Source organism: Syngnathoides biaculeatus, chromosome 15 (genome assembly GCF_019802595.1).
Source record: "Syngnathoides biaculeatus isolate LvHL_M chromosome 15, ASM1980259v1, whole genome shotgun sequence".
NCBI lineage: Eukaryota > Metazoa > Chordata > Actinopteri > Syngnathiformes > Syngnathidae > Syngnathoides > Syngnathoides biaculeatus.
The window spans coordinates 20,952,927-20,972,440 of record NC_084654.1 but is presented as its reverse complement, the minus strand read 5'-3'; the positions used below and the strand labels follow the sequence as shown (position 1 = coordinate 20,972,440).

At 48.4% G+C, this 19,514-nt stretch overlaps 1 protein-coding gene across 1 annotated transcript; it reads left to right on the top strand.

Annotated features, from left to right (window-relative positions):
- Positions 1 to 81: 81 nt before the first annotated feature.
- trip11 (thyroid hormone receptor interactor 11) lies at positions 82 to 19,152 on the top strand. The gene is made up of 20 exons (XM_061843992.1): positions 82 to 536; positions 958 to 1,034; positions 2,365 to 2,475; positions 2,609 to 2,911; positions 3,762 to 3,830; positions 3,943 to 4,108; positions 5,711 to 6,078; positions 6,151 to 6,249; positions 6,495 to 6,698; positions 7,145 to 8,644; positions 9,498 to 10,811; positions 11,064 to 11,204; positions 12,144 to 12,337; positions 12,422 to 12,585; positions 13,598 to 13,701; positions 13,782 to 13,881; positions 14,517 to 14,598; positions 15,156 to 15,270; positions 16,876 to 16,995; positions 17,188 to 19,152. Exons 1-20 carry the CDS (start codon positions 398 to 400, stop codon positions 17,488 to 17,490), a joined length of 5,673 nt encoding a protein of 1,890 aa, XP_061699976.1. The 5' UTR covers positions 82 to 397; the 3' UTR covers positions 17,491 to 19,152.
- Positions 19,153 to 19,514: the final 362 nt, after the last annotated feature.

The window sequence follows — 19,514 nt, the reverse complement described above, 5'->3', positions numbered from 1 at the left end:
AAGTTAACGACGGGAACGTGACATTCGGTTTGTCCGCTTTGTGCTGACTGGCCCTTTAAAACCTGGTGCTTGTTCCGCCGGGTGTCCCACAATGCACCGCGGCGGTCACGTCCACGTCACAGCCGACAAGCCTGCCGGCCCGATAATGGCCGCCGCGGTCGAGTTGGCAGTCTAATCAACCCAAATGCGTGAAAGTTATTTTCTAACTGTCAAGGTAAACCGCAGAGGGGCTACACTACCTCATATTTTTTTTTTGTATTGACATTTTAGCTTAATGAGCTAGCTTGCTAGCTAAGCCGAAGCGAGGCTAAAAGCTATCCCTGCCCGGGTCGCCCTCACCGACCCCCGCCGTTGGCTGTTTTGGTTTGGAGACGGCGGTGTTGTTGTCGAGAAAAAGATGTCATCGTGGCTCGGGGGGATCGGCTCCGGCCTCGGCCAGTCGCTGGGTCAGGTCGGCGGCAGCCTGTCGTCCTTCACGGGGCAGATTTCCAACTTTACCAAAGATATGTTGCTGGAGGGAGTGGAAGAAGTCGGAGGTTAGTCGCCACATCATCATCCCTCGTTGTACCACTTCATGCCATCAACACTTACATAAATAAGCATATTTCATAAATAGCTGACGTCGAGGATGGAATCACATGTCTATCTCATGAGTTAGTAAATAAATTGTGAGGTACAAGATAGAGTGATCGGAAAATGTAGGTGAATCATTTGGAATTTATTGGAATTCCTGCAATCATTGGTCATAAGAATAATTGCTCAAAGGAAAACAGGCACACATTAGCCAATGCAATTTAACACGAGTGTTAAATATATCGACTGCACAGGGCGGTCAATGTGTTGTCTGTCTGCCTGTTACATGGTAGAGACACGTGATTTGTTTCCTTTCTTGCACACGTGGTTGCATTTAGTCATGAGTGGAAAATAATAAAAATATGTCGACTGTTGTCAATGCAGATGCTGCCACGGAGCTCCAGTTGTCCAATTCCAAGTTGGCGGACGTGGAGGCTGCCTTTTCCTCTCAGAAATTTGAGGTTGGATTATTATTTTATTTTTGTACTCCTCTTATTGATTTCCGAGCCACTTATCCTCACGAGGGTTGCAAGAGTGCTGGAGGTTATCCCAGCTCTCATCGGACAGGCGGCGGGGTACACCCTGAACTGGTTGCCAGCCAATCGCAGAGCACATCGAGACAAACGGTCTCAAACAATCACACCTAGGGGCAATTTAGATTCTCCCATGAATGCATGTTTTCGGGACGTGGGAGGAAACCCACGCAGGCACAGGAAGAACATGCAAACGCCACACAGGCTGGGCCGGGATTTAAACCCCGGTCTTCAGAACTGTGAGGCCGATGCTCTAACCCAGGGGCGTCAAACTCATTTTTCTCACGGGCCACATTGTTGTTCCGGTTTCCCTCAGAAGGCCATTGTGAAACAAAAAATATTTATTCATCTCATCATATTTACATCATCAATTTATGAATGAGTTTTGGAATCAGAAATCAAGGGTAATGTGTTTTTCAACTATTCACATTTGCTAACACAAGAATGGTTGTCTCAAGTTTATCATTGATGATATGTGACAATTTGAAATTTTAGTACAGATTTTTACTAGAATCGTGGAAATTGACACTATAGATTTGGCTTTGCGGGTCACATAAAATCATGTGGCGGGCCAGATCTGGCCCCCGGACCTTGCATTTGAGACCTGTGCTCTAACCAGTTGCCTCATGCTGCATGGGGAAAAAGTTTTACTTATGGAATTGTACTTATTTTTTCCACAAAAGAGGAAGTTTTGGTTAATAGTATTTATCATGCCAAATTCTGCGATTTGTTTCAATAACAATCAACAAATTTGATATGTCTTCCTTATTAGGGCATATTTAGAGTATATTTTATCACTTGTTTGCATCAAGGTTCACATCAATAGGAAAAACTGGCAAAATATGATTTTTCATTGGATGCGCTGATGTATTATTCAATAATAAATGTAAAACAATGTATTAAAAGCTTTGTTTTGATTGCCGACTTTCAAAAATTGAACAGATTTTATTTAAGATGCCACCCGATGCTCAGCCCGCACAACGACATGTACACTGGCGGTGTTGACGCTCATATCGTTGTAAGACGGTAACTCCACACCTCTTTTTAACGGAACTTTGACTGCTCGAGGTGTTTAGCGACGATATTATCATCGTGTTGTTGACATGGCAGGAATGTTTACCATCTCGTTTGCTTGCTTGCTTTTTTGGCCAACAGAACGCGGCCGTCTGTCAAACACTCCTGCTGACATTGTTTTTGTAATTCAACGCGGCTCGGAATTGTTGAAAAGCAACTTTCCTTTTTTCTTTTTTTTTAACAGTGTGAAAGATTGAAAAAACTCAACGCCGAGCTGGAAGAGAAGCTGGAGGCGTCAGAGATCCAAAACAAGCAGCAGTCGGGCGAGTACAGGATGCTTCTGCAGCAGAAAGATGTACGAGCATCAAGTTCAGTTGGTTGGAATGGAACTCTCGTTCATTTCACCTTGAAAGAAAACTCCAATTGGCTATGTTAAATTCTCATTTCTACCACAATCAAATGACAACGACGCTGCCCGTCTCCTCCAGGTGGAGATCAGTCACTTAAAAGCCCGACAAAGCGGCCTGCAGGAGGACGTCCAGAAGCTTCAGCGCTCAGCCCAGTCCGCCTCGGCCGTGGCCGCCCTGCCGTCCAGCGCCACGGCGTCCTCCGCCGTCACCGCCGCGGCTTCGTCCTTCCTATCCCGGCCCTCCGCCTCCCACCATCACGGCTTCCACGGCGACGACATGGACCTGGGCGAAGTCATCTCGTCCCAGCAGGAGATCAACCGGCTGTCCACTGAGGTGCTGCGACTAGAAGCGGAGGTGGCGCACTGGAGGCGAATGTCGCAGGTGAAGATAAGTGAGAGAGACTTGCTTACTGAACTTCTCTTGTTGCATCCATCCATCCGTTTTCTTTGCCGTTTATCCTCACAACGGTCGCGGGGAGCGCTGGAGCCGAACCCAGCTGTCAACGGGCAGGAGGTGGGGTACACTCTGAACTGGTCGCCAGCCAATCACAGGGCACATCGTGGCAAACAGTCTCACTCAGAATCACACCTCGGGGCAATTTAGAGTGACCAATTAATGATCCATGTTTTTTTCGGATGTGGGAGGAAACCGGAATGCTCGGAGAAAACCCACGAAGGCACAGGGAGAACATGCAAACTCCACACAGGCGGGACCGGGATTAAACCCGGGTCCTCAGAACTGTGTGGCCAATGTTTTACCAGCTGGCCACCGTGCCACCTCTCTTGTTACATGTAAAAGCAAAATTTTCGAATGTTACTTTAATTACTTTAAATTTAATTTCTCAATCGGTTTAAAAAATCACATTTCCAGAATCATGCAGACGATATTATCATTGCTCAATTAAAATTTTATTTCTAAAAAAAAAAAAAAATCGTGGCAAGGTAATTACATTTGAATGTCAAATAACTGTAAAATTAAGTTGAATAAAAAACAATATCAATAAAAATACTCAAAGAATTTACTTTAAATTAAAATTTGGTTCAAATTTTCTTAATAAAATTGAATCAAACAATTTTTTTGTTCAATTATTTCCTTTAAAATTGAAAAATTATCCTGATTAATTACAATTTAATTAATGTACAAATTCAAGTGAAAAGACACTTAAGTAGGGTGTATTAAACCTAAAATATTTTACCACTGAAGTCACAGTTTTTGCATTTTGTCCTTTTAGGCGTCAACAGCAGTGGGGGAAGGTAATTCTGACAAGGGTGAGATTCTCAAGCTTCAAAGAACAGTTAAGGTAAATTCACATTAAAAAAAAAAATGTTCCACTATAATGCTAAATTGACCCGACACTTTAGCAACGGCATTAAACTTGACCTTTGTTTCTGGGTTTTTTATTTTTTTTGCAGGAGCTACGGGACGAGATGAACCGCGAGGTGGATGAGCACCAGCACGAGCTCGCCGCCCTGCAGGACGCCCAGCGCCAGAAGATGTCTGACCTCAGCCGGCGCCACCGGGAGGAGCTTGCCGAATACGAGGAGAGGATCGAGGAGCTGGAGGAGCAGCTGCAGAACGGTCAGATGATATTTCTATATGTGACCTCCGACAGTGAAATTACAGCGTCCCCTCTATTGATGCAAGCAAGGGAACGAGCCCTGCCGCGAGAAGCGAGTAGCCGCGAATAATTGGACTAAATAATTGAATTAAAAGGGATGAATAAATGCCCCAAAACAGGGGTGCTCAATGCGTCCATCGTGATCGACCAGTTGAAAAAAAAAAAAAAAAAAAAAAAAAAAACGATGTAAGCCGTATTTACGCTAGTCGCAAGTTCCCCCCTATTTTAAGCCCTCGCTTTTTTCTTACAGTAAAGAAATCTTATCAAGCATGAGTATGGATGCTGGAACAAAGAAGAAGACAAAAACGTATCACTTTCATTCGGGATGGGAGGCGGACTTATTTGTTTTCCCACGATGTCATTTTCCACGTGCGTTTGCCTCATCTGCCAGTGTAGCGAAATGTGCATCGGCATTGTCGAACTGTTCATGTCGAGCTAAAATCCCAATTGGCCGCACAGCAGTCACTTTTCACACAATATAATTCAACGGCGAAAGGCGCCACCGAAGCGTCACATCACCGTTAATAACAAGAAGTACTTCCAAGACGGAGAGATGGTAAAAGAGGCATAGCTGACTCGTTGTTCTGGTCTTTTAAAGATAAGGCGGGAATATTATCTTCAATAAAATCTCTGCAGCTGTAAAGGCGCTGTGAAGCCATAGCTGATGTGTTCAAGGACATCGGAGATTGTGAGTGTTTCCCACTGCAGTTGGACGAATCCACTGACGTGAGTGACACAGCCCAAATGTGCATTTTCATTCGTATGGTGTTTAGTGATCATCGTGAACTCAGATAGTTACAAAAAAAAAATGGAATTATGTTGTGTAATATTGGCTTGTGCGGTTATGCAAGGCACTCAAACACACATTTACACATAAAGAATGCTCAAAATACTTTGAAATAAATATGTTTTGCATTTTTGTCGTGGGTAGATCTTTGTGGCTTGGTCATTCTATTTCGTCATTGATCATTCTAAAAATAAATAACTGAATAAAAATGTTGATCACGAGAGTCTGTGTGCTTGAAAAGTAGATCTTGGGGTAAAAAAAAGTCTGGGCACCGCTGCCCTAAAATGTCACAAGAATGTGGCAAAGAAGTTAAAATATGCATTCGTGACTTTGTTATGTACAGTAAGTGACTCTTCAGTAGTTTATTCACCTTATGAGGTTCATCAATAATATTTGCTAGCATTCTAGTCTAAATAGAGTTAGCACAAACTGATGGGAAAATCTTAATATGCGCACTTGATCTTTACACAAATGGTCTTAGTCACAAAACTCACCTTTTGGGAATTACTCAGGATGATAAATGTTGTCAAAATAGATTATCTGACCTTTTTACTGAGGGAAGTAAAAATTCAGTTCAAATTCAGAACAATTCAAGTTCAGTTGAACGCTGCACTGTACAAAAAATCAGAACCCAAAACCCCTGCAGGCAAAACAGGATGTCTCAAATGCTGATGGGGGGGAGGGGGGGGGGACACCATCAGTGATGGTGATAGGTTTGATGTATACATACAGGTGTCATCTAACTTCTCAAAGTGTTTTTTTTTTTTTTTTACAGGGTCCTCTCCAGCTGGTTCCCCATCAAACCCTCCCAAAGAGCTCGAGCTGCAGGCCACTATCGCCGGCCTGCGCGAGGCGGCCGAGGAGCGGGAGACTCGTCTCTCTGAGCTGTCCGCAAGCCTAGAGGAGGCGCGGAGGGACCGGTCCTCACTCCAGTCGGAGAGGGATGAAGTCCAACAGGAGAACGCCGCGCTGCTGCAGAACTACGCCCGTTTGCAGGCCTCCGTGGAGGAGCTTCAGGCGCGGGTGCGAGAGCAGGAGAGCAAGGCCGTGCAGAAAGCCCACATGCAGCACGAAATCCAAGCGCTGAGGGACAACCTCGCCGGCGCCGAAAAGGAAACGGAGAGACTGAAAAATCTCCTAGTGGTAAGCCCCGTGATGGCTCACAATTATTGTTTTCTAAATAATGACTTTTCTGGCGTTATGCTCACAAATCAGGCAGAGCCAAAGGAGGAGGTGGAGCACGCTGACATCCTGGAACTCAACACCATCATCGGCACACTAAGAGAAGAAAAGGAGGCCCTGGAGCAAGAAAAGGTACGATCACGTCATCTTTGTGTAATGGGGCTTCACACACAAGACCAGTCATGACTACAATCCACGTACAATTAAAATAAGTGTTCCTGTCATATGATAAATGCAATTGCTCCTCAACAATTATTCATCACTGCCGCCTTCCATGAATACAAACACGACTACAAATTATCCGAGTTTCTAAAGCGCTTTTGCGAGTTTCATCATCCAAAAACTAGATGAATACTTTGTTCATTTGCCTCTCGAAGCTCACTCTGCAGCAGAGACTGAGCGCGGCTGCGGAAGAAGTCGGCGGGGAGCGCGTCGCTCCACCGGCTGAAACCGAGTCGACGGAAGACCTGAAGGAGGCGCTGGAGAGCAAAGAAAACACCTTGAAGGCCACGCAGGAGGAACGTGACACTCTGTTGACTGAGCTAGAGGAGCTGGACCGGCAAAACCAGGAAGCGACGCAGGTGCGACTGAGCTCCCAGTACCTAATTAGAAAATATGAACAATTCTCACGTGAATGCAGCATTCACATATGCTTTTCTGCTGGGGGGGAAAAAAAAGTTTTCTTCTTCTGCCACTTGTGCTTTTAAGACATTCACAATTCTCATCCACCGTCAATATAATGCGCTCCTTCATTTCAATTCACATTTTTCCTCACAATTCCACATTTCCATGAAAAAAAAAAAATCAAATTGAAATTCCATATTTCCTTTTACTCAAAATGCTCATCTCGTTTGTGATGGATTGGAAAGTATTGTCCGAGGAAATTAAAGGACAAGTAAAAAATAGTGATTGAAAGCTCATCGTTCAGCCGTCTATGAGTTAATCAGCTTCTCATCATTCATGCACAATTCTAATATAAACTGCAACGCTTCCATCTTCATTTTTCATTCCGCTTTCCTCTCCCCAGCATCTGATCTCCATGAAAGAGCAGCTGAAGAAGGCCGAGGTGGAACACGGCGCCACCAAAGACCAGAAGAGCGCGCTGGAAAAGGAGCTGGAGGCCCACAAGGAGAGGATGGGCCAGAGCGCGTTCACGCTCAACGACCTGCACATGAGCAAGCAGCAGCTGGAGGGTACCATCCGGGAGCTGAAGGACAAACTGACACAAGCTCAAGAGCGGACCAAGGAGGCCCGCAAAGAAACGGTGGAGCTGAAGAAGAGCTTGCAGGAGAAGGAGGAGCATCTGTTGGCAGCAAAAGAAAAGCTCGCTAAGAGTGAAAGGACAAGAACGGACGAAGAACAGCTGGCGACGAAGGACCGAGAACTTTTGGATCTCCGAGGAGAGCTGGAGAAAGTCAAGTCGGTGGACTTCGAGCTGAAGATGGAGAACGGGAGGTTGAAGGAGGCTGTGAGGAAAGCGGAGGACTCGTTGAAAGAGAGCCAGACGGCGGCAAGCAGGACGCAGCGGGAGAAGGACACGCGCATCGAAGCCCTCAAGCTGGAGAAAGACCAACTGGACGGCGAGCTGCAGGGGGCCCAGCGCTCGCTTGCGGAGCAGGCCAAACAGTACCAGCGCACCGTGGACGAGCTGAGCCGAGCCCGTTCCATGGATGCCTCGGCTCTGCAGACGGAGCACGAGCGCGCAGTTAAGCTCAACCAGGAGAAGGACACGGAGATTGCGCAGCTGCGCCGCGACGCCGAGCAACAGGCGGCCGACCACCGGGACACCAACGAGATGCTCGCCATCACCGTCGCCGGGCAGAAGCAGCTTACGGACCTGCTCCAGGAGAAGGACGCCTTCGCCGAGACGCTGAAGCAGAATGTGGCGGATACGCGTGCAGAGCTCGAGGCGAGCGTTGCGGCGGCGAGGAGGGAGGCCGACGTGCTCAGGCAGGCGCTGGAGGAGAAGGACAGACAGCTAGCAGGCATGAAGGAGGACAACAGCCACTTAAAGGAGGAAATGGATCGCGTGCAGGATCAGCAAAGCAGGCCTCCGCGTACCCTGGACATCATCACTGAGCTGGAGGCCGAGATCACCCAGCTCAAGTCATCCAGAGGCAGCCTAGAAGAAGAGCTGGGGGATCTCCGGCGGAGCCTGGAGGAGCAACAGACGTCGCTCCTCGGATCTCGGAGCGAGCTGGAGCAGGCCTCGCTTGACTTCGACAGGCTCCTGCAGGCCAGGGACAAAGAGCTGGCCAGCCTGCGGCAGATCCTGGAGAGCCGAGGCCCCGCCGAGTCCCCGGCGGAGCGGGGCGACGTCATACTGCAGGAAGACAAGACCGTGTCTCTGAACCAGGAGAGCGGCAACGAGAAGCACGACCTCTCCAAGGTGGAACTGGAGCGACTAGTGAAGGGCATGAAGGAGAAAGAGACGGAAATCAGCCAGCTAAACGAGAAGAACCTGTCCCTGACCAGGCAGCTGGACCAGTTAACGGTGTCTCACGATGAAGTCGGGAAGCTCTCCCAGGTAATCCTGCACATATTTAATACTACTAGCAATATTATATTAGCAAAACATCCAGATATAGTGAGTTCTGTACCATGTTTTTGATGAACAGCGTTTTTGGCCTTCACTGACATCCAACGATCTTAAACATTTGATGTCATTTTGACATTCTGAGTACACAGATGACTACTTTCTTATTAAATGGCTTTCGGGACGTGAGGTTTCATCGAATACCGGATCAGCGTGCCCAAATTAATCCACGATAATGCAGGGTTATCTGGGGCTTTTTTGTGATGTGGTAGTACTGTAGTTTCAAAATGTTTTTATAGTATTAGGATGTTTTATCACCAGGAGAGGAACTGTGGAACTGCATGCAGAAGTCTGGTGTGGCGGAGAAATATTTTAGAATAGTACAGGACCATGTATGAGGGCAGCAGAACAGCGGTGAGAATTTATTTAGAAGTGGGACTGCATCAGGGTTCCGCGCTGAGCCCCTTCCTGTTTGCGGTAGTAATGGATAGGCTGACAGATGAGGTTAGACTGGAATCGCCTTGGACCATGATGTTCGCAGATGATATTGTGGCGGAGGAACAATTAGAAAGATGGGGGCACGCACTGGAAAGGAGAAGAATGACGAATATCCGAAGTAAAACAAGTATATGTGCGTAAATGAGAGGGGCGTTGAGAGAAGAGTGAAGCTCCAGGGAGAAGAGATGGCGAGGGTGTATGACTTCAAATACTTGGGGTCAACAATACAGAGCAATGGTGAGTGTGGTAAGGAAGTGAAGAAACGGGTCCAAGAGTGATAGAACAGAAAAAGAAGAAGGATGTTTTATTGTTAGAGATTTCTAATTTGTTTTTTGTGGTATTCCAGATGATCCTGCAGAAGGACCTTGAGATCCAGGCCCTTCATGCGCGAGTCACCATGGGCGGCGGTCAGGACGTCCTCTTCCTCCAGCAGCAGGTGCAGGCCTACGCCGTGGAGAGGGAGCAGGTCCTGGCCGTGCTCAACGAGAAGACTCGAGAGAACAGTCAGCTGCGCTCCGACTACCACCGCCTCATGGACATCGTGGCGGTCAAGGAGGCGGCGCTGCTGAAGCTGCAGCAGGAGAACCAGCGGCTCTCCAACTCCGGCAGCGACCCCTCGGGGAGCCAGGAGATGTTTAAGGAGACCATCCAGAATCTCTCGCGCATCATCCGGGAGAAGGACATCGAGATCGACGCGTTGACGCAGAAGTGCCAGACGCTGGTGACGGTGCTGCAGTCGTCGGGCGGCGACGCCGGCGCCGGCGGGGTCAGCAGCAATCAGTTCGAGGAGCTGCTGAAGGAGCGCGACACGCTCAAGCAGCAGGTGAAGAAAATGGAGGAGTGGAAGCAGCAGGTGATGACCACCGTCAAAAACATGCAACACGAGTCGGCGCAGCTTCAAGAGGAGCTGGTCAACCTCCATGCTCAGGTGTCTGCCGACGGCGACGCCGGCTCCAAACTTTCAGTGGACTACGAGAGGCTTATACAGGGTTACGAGCACAAGGAGCAGCGGCTGGGGAGCTTGAGTGTGGAGCTGGCCCAGGTCCAGCAGACCCTCAACCAGCTCAACACCACCAAGGATCTCCTATTGGGCCGTGTAGGCTACGCCCCTCCCAAAAGCGAAGGTCAGCCGAGCGCGGTCGACGCGCCGAGCCAACCCCTGACATCACTGCAAGCCCGGCTGGCCGAGCAGGAGGACCTGATCCGGACGCTCCAGGAGAACAACCACCGGCTCTCCTGCTCGGCGTCCTCCTCCGAGAGCGAGCAGAGGAGCCACGCCGCCGAGCTGCAGCAGGTCCGAGCCAGTCTGGAGGCGCTACAGAGGTCCGTCCGGGAGAAAGACCTGCTCATTAAGACCAAAGGGGACCAGCTGGCTCGGATGGGCGAGACCTTGCGCAACCGCGAGAGCGACAACGAGGTCCTGAAGCAGGCCGTCACCAACCTGAAGGAGCGCGCCGTCATCCTGGAGATGGACGCCAAGACGCTGAAGGAGGAGAACGAGCAGGTGGCCGCGCGTTCGCGGGAGAAGGAGTCCGAGTTCCGGGCGCTGCAGGAGACCAACATGCAGGTCTCCATGCTGCTGCGCGAGAGGGAGTTTGAGCTCAGCGCCATGAGGGACAAAGCCAGCACCGTGGAGAAGATGCTCAAGGACAAAGAACAGGTCAGTTCTCTACCAGGGAGCTTACCCGTGTTTAGAATTTCATTTAATGAAATCATAAAAATGACCTTTGAACTTAGTGCAGTGTGCAAGGGTCAGAACCACTACAATCTTAAATGTTTTTCAAGTCTGAACCAGGTTGTAATTTTTTTAACATTTATTTTTGCCTTTTGTTTTTAAAGAAAAATTCTTTAAAATACGTAATTTATTTTATTTTTTTTTTTTTTGGGGGGCGGGGTCGTTTCACTGGCGCAGGGCAAATCGAGTGAGCTCAATCAACTCCTGAATGAAATCAAGTCCATGCAGGACAAAGCGGTGGCCTTTCAGCAAGAGCGGGACCAGGTGGTGATGGCGCTCAAGCAGAAGCAAATGGAAACCACCGCGCTACAGACCGAGGTGGGAATGTCTGCCTTTTCCCATTCGTGGCCCCTCATGTTTGTGGATTTTTTTGTTCTTGTTTTTTGTTTTTTTTAATTTCACGTATTTGCATGGTCATAAAGGTCTTAAATTGTCTTTTCAATAGATGAGGGACAACAGTACAAATGGTACTCTTAAACTCACTGGTTACACTGTTAGCATGCATACCAGCACATGTTTTATCGTCTACGTATGCTACCATATGATGGCGCTTATGAGGCAATGCGGAATAATTGCATTTCATATGTGTAAAAAGGAGACTCTTGCATTTCTCCACATGCTGTCTGTGTTGGCAGATTATTACTGACGATGTTATACACACTCACGCTGTCACATTGAAACTAAAATGTTCACGCCACAGCAAACAGAGTAGCATAACTAGCAAATAAAACAAATAAGAATAACTCATGAAATAACTGACACAAAACATACTCTCCAAACGCTATTTACATGCTCCCAGCATGCTTTGCGGCATGCCCGTGCGGCACGAAGAACCTTCGCAGCCTACACAGGCAGCATGTGGGGCAATGTAAGCTTCTTCTGCTTTTTGCCATTGTTCCCAATTTTTTGCAAACGGGTATTGCTGCCACAGTGCCAGGAATGTAGACTTGCATCGTATTTATTTGTGTTTTGTTTTTTGGGGGGTAAAATCCTCGACCCTTCATTCTGGTTACCCGTAGTTCAAATATGTCACATACAGTAATATGGATGTGAGCAAGTGGCGAGTTAGAAAATTGGGAGAGAAACACCAAGGTTTAAACAAAATCAACAATCTGTCTCGGGTATTTGAGTTGAAAAGGCGAGAGAGAGAGAGAGAGAGAGAGAACACGATCAAGGGATTTAGCGATTGGGGCAGGGACAAGGAAAAAAATGGGGACTCCAACTGCAGCTGAACACGTTGCCCGTGCATCCGGACAGCTGCAGCACGTGCGGGACAAAGAGCAGCGCCTCAACCTGGAGCTGGAGAGGCTGCGCAACCACCTCTTGGAAATCGAGGACTCGTACACGCGGGAGGCCCTGGCCGCCGAGGACCGCGAGACCGAGCTGCGGCGGCGCGTGGCCCTGCTGGACGAGCGGCTGGCCTCGTCCTCCAGCGCGGTGGAGACCGCCAGGTCTGCGTCAAAAGTCAAATGAGTGAGCTCAAAAGTTAAGATTGTTTTTTTTTTTTTTTCTTCATATTTTCATTGTGGTTTTAGTCAGCAGGCCAGCATGCAGGTGGAGTCCCTTCAGGAGCAGCTGAGCGGTGTGGTAAAGCAGCGGGACGATGCCCTCCTGCAGCTCGGAACCTCCCAGGAGCAGGTCAAGCAGTACGCCGTGTCCCTCTCCAACCTGCAGATGGTGCTAGAGCAGTTCCAGCAAGGCAAGAGCCCCGGAGTCGATGCAGCTTGTGTCCCCAGTGAAATCTAGTATAGATCTCAGATGGCTTAAAAAAAAAAAAAACAAACAGCTAAAAGCCCATCCATCTATTTTCTTCGTCGCTTATCCTCACGAGGGTCGCGGGGAGTGCCGGAGCCTATCCCAGCTGTCAACGGGCAGGACACTCTGAACTGGTCGCCAGCCAATCGCAGGGCACGTAGAGACAGACAACAGTCGCACTCACAATCACACTTTAGAGTGTTCAATTGATGCGGGAGGAAACCGTAGTGCCTGGAGAAAACCCACCCAGGCACGGGGAGAACATGCAAACTCCACACGGGCGGGGCCGGCAATCGAACCTGGCTCCTCAGAACTGTGAGACAGATGACCCACCGTGCTGCCCGCCACCTAACCCCCCCCCTTTTTTTTTTTTCTTTCAAAGAATATTTTATCATTATAATTGCTAAACTACCGCTTGTTGTAATGTGAGTTGTGTAATTTGCCACCATGTAACGCTCCTATTTTAGGTTTTGCAAGTCAATGCTAATAATTTTCTGCATCTCTGTTGTCATAATTCAATTTTTTAATGCACTCGTATGTTTTAATTTCACACGTCACAGTCATAAACTTAAGCCGCTGTGCTGTCTGTGAGAAAGGTTAGTGCGGGCTTCGGGTTCGACCCCGTGACTTGGCAGCTAAAATGTTAACGACCTTCCGCTTTTTTATTTATTTTGGACGACATGCGAACGATATCGTGTCAAAGGCAAAAGCTAAGCAGAGCTGCGGTTTTGTGGGGCGCACAGATTAGCGTCACAATTTATAGCCACCAAAGCCACAAAACCTCCTTTTGAACCGTGTTTGCGGCACGTCCCGACGTACAAGCAAGTTTTTTGTTTTTTTTTTTTTACAAATTGTCTGTTTACGAAATGAATAGAGTGGATATTGATTCCAATTTCGTCACAATTTGACAGTTTCTACCTGGGAAGTGTTCTAAATTCTACTTTTCTGCCATTCAGAGGAGAAAGCCATGTACTCGGCAGAGCTGGAGAAGCTCAGGAAGGAGAAAGAGGAGTGGCGAAGGAAGGCGGACACGCTGCAAGACCAAGCATCTGCCCTTCAGGTGCTTTAACCGCCGCGTGCTTTCCTTCCGCTCGAACACGAAGCGTGGGTCTAAACGCGGGAATGACGCCCACGTCGCAGATGAACCTGGAGGAGGCCCACGCAGCTCTGGACTCGGCCTCTCGGCTCACCGACCAGCTGGACTACAAGGAGGAGCAGATCGAGGAGTTGAAGCGGCAAGGTTGGGGCCGCGGGAAATCTTCGCATTTTGCGTCTGACGTGATTAACAAACAGAGTAAAAAGAACGACACCCTTTATTGTACCCTGCCCCCCCTCCCCGAAGGGAAATTTTCAGCTTTCACACGTTAGCGGCCAATTTCCGTAGCCCCCGCTGCCAACGAGCCTTCCTTTTAACAACAATAGTGATTTTCCTCTCGCTTCCAATGAAACAAACGACCCCAGGAATTTTCCGACAACACACATGAAGGCCTCTTTGTGTCAAGGGCAAGAGTATGAATATTGTGTGGCTGCCTATAGCTTGATCGAGATTAATGTCGTGTTTTCCACGAGTTTATTTGAACGTCGGGGTTGTTGTTAAACTGTCTCGCTGTTAATTCAGAATTTTGTTTTCTTGAAAACAAATGACCCAAAAGACTTTTCCTGCGGCCTACTTGAGTCTGGGGCGAGTTATTCTCCCACGCCTTTATTTGTTCTGGTACGCAATATCTGATATGACTCAGTCTTGATGGGTTGTGTTATGATAGGCCTGCCCGATGAGTTCATGTGTTTGCCCTGCTTCTTATCTGACCGCCACCCTATGGAACATGTACAGTACGTGGCGTCGATGAATGGATCAGCTAATGTGTGTGTTTGTAGTGGACGTGAGACAAGAAATGTTGGAGGAGGCCCAGAAGAAACTGATGAACCTGTTGAACAGCACCGAGGGCAAGATTGACAAGTACGTGACACGATTGGTAGTGGAATTTGCTTTTTTTTTTTTTTTTTTTTTTTGGTTAACATTCATTTTTTTGCTTCATTGGTCCATGTCGTCTTGCTAAGGATGCTGCATTATACCGTGTCAATGCGTCTTCCTGCTACAGTACTGTACTAATGTATGCTGGCAGTATTTTATTTCATTTTTTTTATAAATTTTGTTTTTTTTTTTAATTTTGCTTCATTAGTCCATGTCGTCGTGCCAGGGATGGCGCATTGGTACATAGCGTTTTTTGTTTTTTTTCCCCTCCATTTTTCTTCTCCACGGGGTGGGTCCAGGCATCCGTGATGCACTGAATCCACAATAGGTGATCCGCGAAGTAGAGAGGGATTACTGTATTCCATAATTATTTGGGGGGGGGGTGAAAAATGCATAGTGATTATTCACCAAAGAAATAAAAACAAAAATCAGATGCCTATCCTGAGTGTGGATTTTTCTCGACGCGGTCCCTGAAGCTGCGATGGACATTGTAAATTCCTTCCACGCCAAGCAAATGACATTTAAAAATTCTGTGTCGTCAGGGCCCTGATGCGTAACCTGCTCCAGGGCTACTTCCACACACCCAGAGCCAAGCGCATGGACGTGCTCAGGCTCATGGGCAGCGTGCTGGGGCTGAGCCGAGAGGACGTGGAAAAGGTCAGAGATGAATTGCGAGGCGTATTCCTTTTCAAATGAATGACATCGTTGTAGCGCAATTCGGGTGCGGGGGAATAACGCCGCTCCTGTTTGAAATGTGTGGCGTGTGTTCAAAACGCCCCTTTCACGAATGTTCCGTTCATTAACGCAATATACTGTATTTACGACCCGTTCAAAAACAACAAAGTGTGTTTGTTTTCGTCTATGGAAAAGAAAAAGTCAGTCAGTGTTGGCCCGTTTCTTTGTCATTTCAGCGCGACAAATTTAGTGTCGGCCTCCCAAACGTAAAACTTCTTGTGAGCTCGCGCTGTCCGCACGTTGACTGATGCGTGCCTGTTAAAAAGTGTGAAAATTGGAGCATTTTTAAAAGGGGAATCGATGCGATTCCCAGGTGGCGCAGTATAAACTCGTGCATTCTTCCGCTGTCATGTCATGCTTAAACCTAAGCCTCGAGGTTGAAAAAACACATTTGAAAATGTAAATCTGTTCTTCTCCGACCACAATAAAATTCTACGAAAGGGGTTTTTATCCAGAAGATGTGGCGGCGGCCCAGAAGAACCCGTTGCGACCCTCCTAAAGGGAAGCAGATACGGCAAATTGCATTAACGCCCCCCCCCCCCCCCAAAAGACGGAATATTTTTATAGTGGTGCACTTTTGTCATGGTGTGTCCCTCACCTCCTTTTTTTTATGATTTTTTTGGAACACCAATGTTCCTCCCTGCCCGTGTTTACATCCCCCTTCCGCGATCGCAGAGCGCTCGCTTAAGTGCATCCAGCTGCGAGCGGGCGACATCGACGGCGAGGCCGCTTCCTCCTCTCGCGGCGACGTGTCGAGTCAGCAAAAATAAAAATAAAAAAATACCCGGCGGATCTAATTATGCGGACGGAGCGCGTCGGGAAATGAGGACCATTAAGTCTTCGACTTGTCTCGGGCCTCTGCTGCAAAATTGCGGCAGCAGAAGATCTGGCATTTGTCAACCGGGTGTGCCGACGGGGGTGTTAACACACAACCTGATGGAGGAATATTGACCCGTTTTCACACGGCAACACTGCACGCCACACTCAGATAATTAGAAGACATCAATGTTAGCATCTGCTGTGACAGATTCATCTTTCGCAGTTCATCGGTTACATTTTTTGTCTGGGAAATCTGGCAGCACAGTGGCCTCATATTTTTGAGGGCCCGGGTTCGATCCCGGCCCCGCCCGTGTGGAGTTGCATGTTCCCCCCGTACCTGTTTAGGTTTTCTCCGGGCACTCCGGTTTCCTCAAACAACCCAAAAACAGGCAACAATAATTGGACACTCTAAATTGCCCCGAGGTGTGACAGCTGGGATAGTTTCCAGGACTCCCTGCGACCCGCGTGAGGATAAGCGGCAAAAGAAAGTGGATGGATGGATGGATATCTTGGAAATCCTTGCTCTTGTCTTGTATCTCTGCAAAATCCAAACTAAAATGTGTGATACTCTAAAGACATCAACCTGTGTCGCCTTTGAAATGGCAAAACCGCAACCCCCCCCAACTGGCAGGATTACGTGCGGTTTTGGTTTCGAAGGCGATCTCCCGAGTTGATGCTGATTTCCAGATGTGGTCTTTTGCGGTCCAGATGCTGGAGGAGGACACGGCTCGCGGCGTGGGCGGCTGGGTGTCGAGCTGGCTCGGCCGAGGAGCTCAGAGCGTCCCCGGCACTCCCCTGAGGCCCGGCGGCGGACACGGATTTAACACTGTAAGGAGAAACATGGCCGACGCGCTCGCTATCGCCGCCCCTCTGATAACAACAATAAAAGTCATGAAATGTTTTTCTCATAAAAAAAAAAAAATATCATTGTAATATTTTTTTGGGGAGATGGTTTGTGTTAAGAGCGTCATTGTGGAACAGATTACTCGTATGTCAAGTCTCTTTTTCCACCTGTCACAGTCCTTCTCTGAGATGTTTGTCAAGTTCCTGGAGACGGAATCGACGCCGTCGCTCCCTCCGCCCAAACTCTCCGTCACGGACATCAAGCCGCTGAGCGCCCCGCCCAACAGGAGAGCGCCGGCCGGCAAGCCCAACAACCCCTTCCTGGCGCCCCGGTCCGCCGCCGTGCCCCTGCCGGCCGGCGGGCCCGGCGGGCACCTGCTGATGAAGCCCATCTCGGACGCCCTCCCCACCTTCACGCCCGTGCCCGTGTCGGCCGAGGCCAGCGGCGGCGCCGTCCTCAAGGACCTGTTGAAGCAGTAGAGCGGCCGCGTGCGCGGAAGCGCCGTAGATGTTAGCCCTATGCAGAGTAATCAAAGTGCTTCCTCACGTAAACCAGAGCTGGGTGAGACCATTTGATCCAATTCTCGAGTAATACCAGAACTTTAAATCACCCCCCAAAATTGCTTCAAGCTAACATGTCGTACTTGTCATTTGTGTTAGGAAATGATCCGAACACAACAAGCTACCCAATTTGTCGTTATCTGATAAAACGCCTTCCAGCCATCTGTCTAGCCAAAATGGAAGATTTCCGGCACAGGTCCTTGAGACCTTTTTGCCAATCTGTTCATAAGTGCTCAAATCTTGCGTTGCTAAGGGAAACTAGCTTAGGTACACACGCCTGCCTTTGGTGCGGACAGCGCGGGATCAATTCCCGCTCAGTGATGGCGTCTATCTGCCGTGCGACTGACTGGCGACCAGTTCAGGTTGTAGTCCCGCCTTTCGCCCAAAGCTAGCTGGGATAGGCTCCAGCTTTCCCCGCAACCCTTGTGAGGATAGGAGGCTTGTATAATGACATGACATCTCGATTGCACTACTGTTGTTAAAATGGCCGCTTGGAACCAAAATGGGTGGCACGGTGGGTAAGTTGGGAAAGGAGTGGCCTTACACGGGTTTGATCCCGAATCCCGCCTGTGTGGGTTTTCTCCGGGCCCTCCCGTTTCCCCCCCACATCCCAAAATACATGCATCATTAATCGGACACTCTAAATTGCCCCAAGGTAATATAGTGAGTGCGGCTGTTTGTCTCCATGTGCCCGGCGATTGGCTGGCAACCAGTTCAGGGTGTAACCCCGCCTCCGACCACTTGACAGCTGGGATAGGCTCCAGCGACCCTCGTGAGGATAAGCGGTGAAGAAAATGGATGGAAACCAAAATGATGGATGTCTTTTTCAAGGGGAAAAACGGCTTTCCTGACTCGACCACTAGGTGACAACAATCTACCATCAAAGTTCACATTTAGAAGAGGGAGGAAATTTTTTTTTCACGTTTCATAAATCGACACGGCACATAAATTTCATGTTGCTACGTGGAAATGACTTATTTGCTACTTTGAACGTGACGAGGGGAAAGAAAAGCACGGTAGTAGTTCATCTTGGCCAGGGTATTTGAAACAACCCCACTACGTGATAAATATCTGCAGCGAACCTTTGGAAAGGAAATAATTCGAAATATTTGGGAAATAATTCAATCTTGTCCCACCGCATTGTTTCTTAACCCAAGTGACCTTGTAAACATTGCAATTTTCCGCCTTTTGGTTTTTATTTATTTTTTTTGTAGGGGTGAAGTTTTTATTTCATTATAATGGAAATGATATCGAGCACGCACACTGCGGACATATTTGCCAAGAATTCTGTGGGCGCACAACAGCCCGTGCTCGAGTCGTAAATGGGCGTACATAAACGACACTGTTATTACACGGTTATACACGTTTATTGGCGGGGCTTGATTTTCGTGGGTTTAATGGCGACGGCTTTGAAGTGCCTATTTTGTGCAAATAACTTGTATAATCAGGAGTGTACATGATTGATAGGGATATTTATATTTACAGACTTCTTTGTACATTTATTGTAAATCAGGACTTATTTTGTAAATTGGAGGAAGAATGGAGGGAGGGGGGTGAGGGGGTGAAATCCAATAAAAGTACTTCTGCCCCCTGTTGGTGGTTTGACTTTATTTGCGGCAGAGGCATGAAAGGCGGGGGGGGGGGGGGTGTCCCTTCCCAGTTTGATGTAATCCAGCTGCGGAGTGAGGAAGGGGGCGGGTGCGGTTGGGGTGAGGGGGGGGGGCGGTTCATTGCAAAATCATCTTTTTAAAAAAGAGGCAATACCAGCGGTGCCTCAGTCCACTTTGGGGGAGGGTGGAGGGGGGGGGGCAGAGTTGTGGTGTATGACATCGTGCGGGCGGGGGTCTTAACTGACTGAGGGTGGTGGTGGTGGGGGGGGGGGGGGGGCGGTTCATTGCAAAATCATCTTTTTAAAAAAGAGGCAATACCAGCGGTGCCTCAGT

Coding starts and splice junctions, on each gene's coding strand:
- trip11 (XM_061843992.1), top strand. CDS start 398: ATGTCATCGTGGCTCGGGGGGATCGGCTCCGGCCTCGGCCAGTCGCTG. Junction 2,912..3,761: donor ACTGGAGGCGAATGTCGCAG/GTGAAGATAAGT, acceptor TTGTCCTTTTAG/GCGTCAACAGCAGTGGGGGA. Junction 3,831..3,942: donor AGCTTCAAAGAACAGTTAAG/GTAAATTCACAT, acceptor TTTTTTTTGCAG/GAGCTACGGGACGAGATGAA.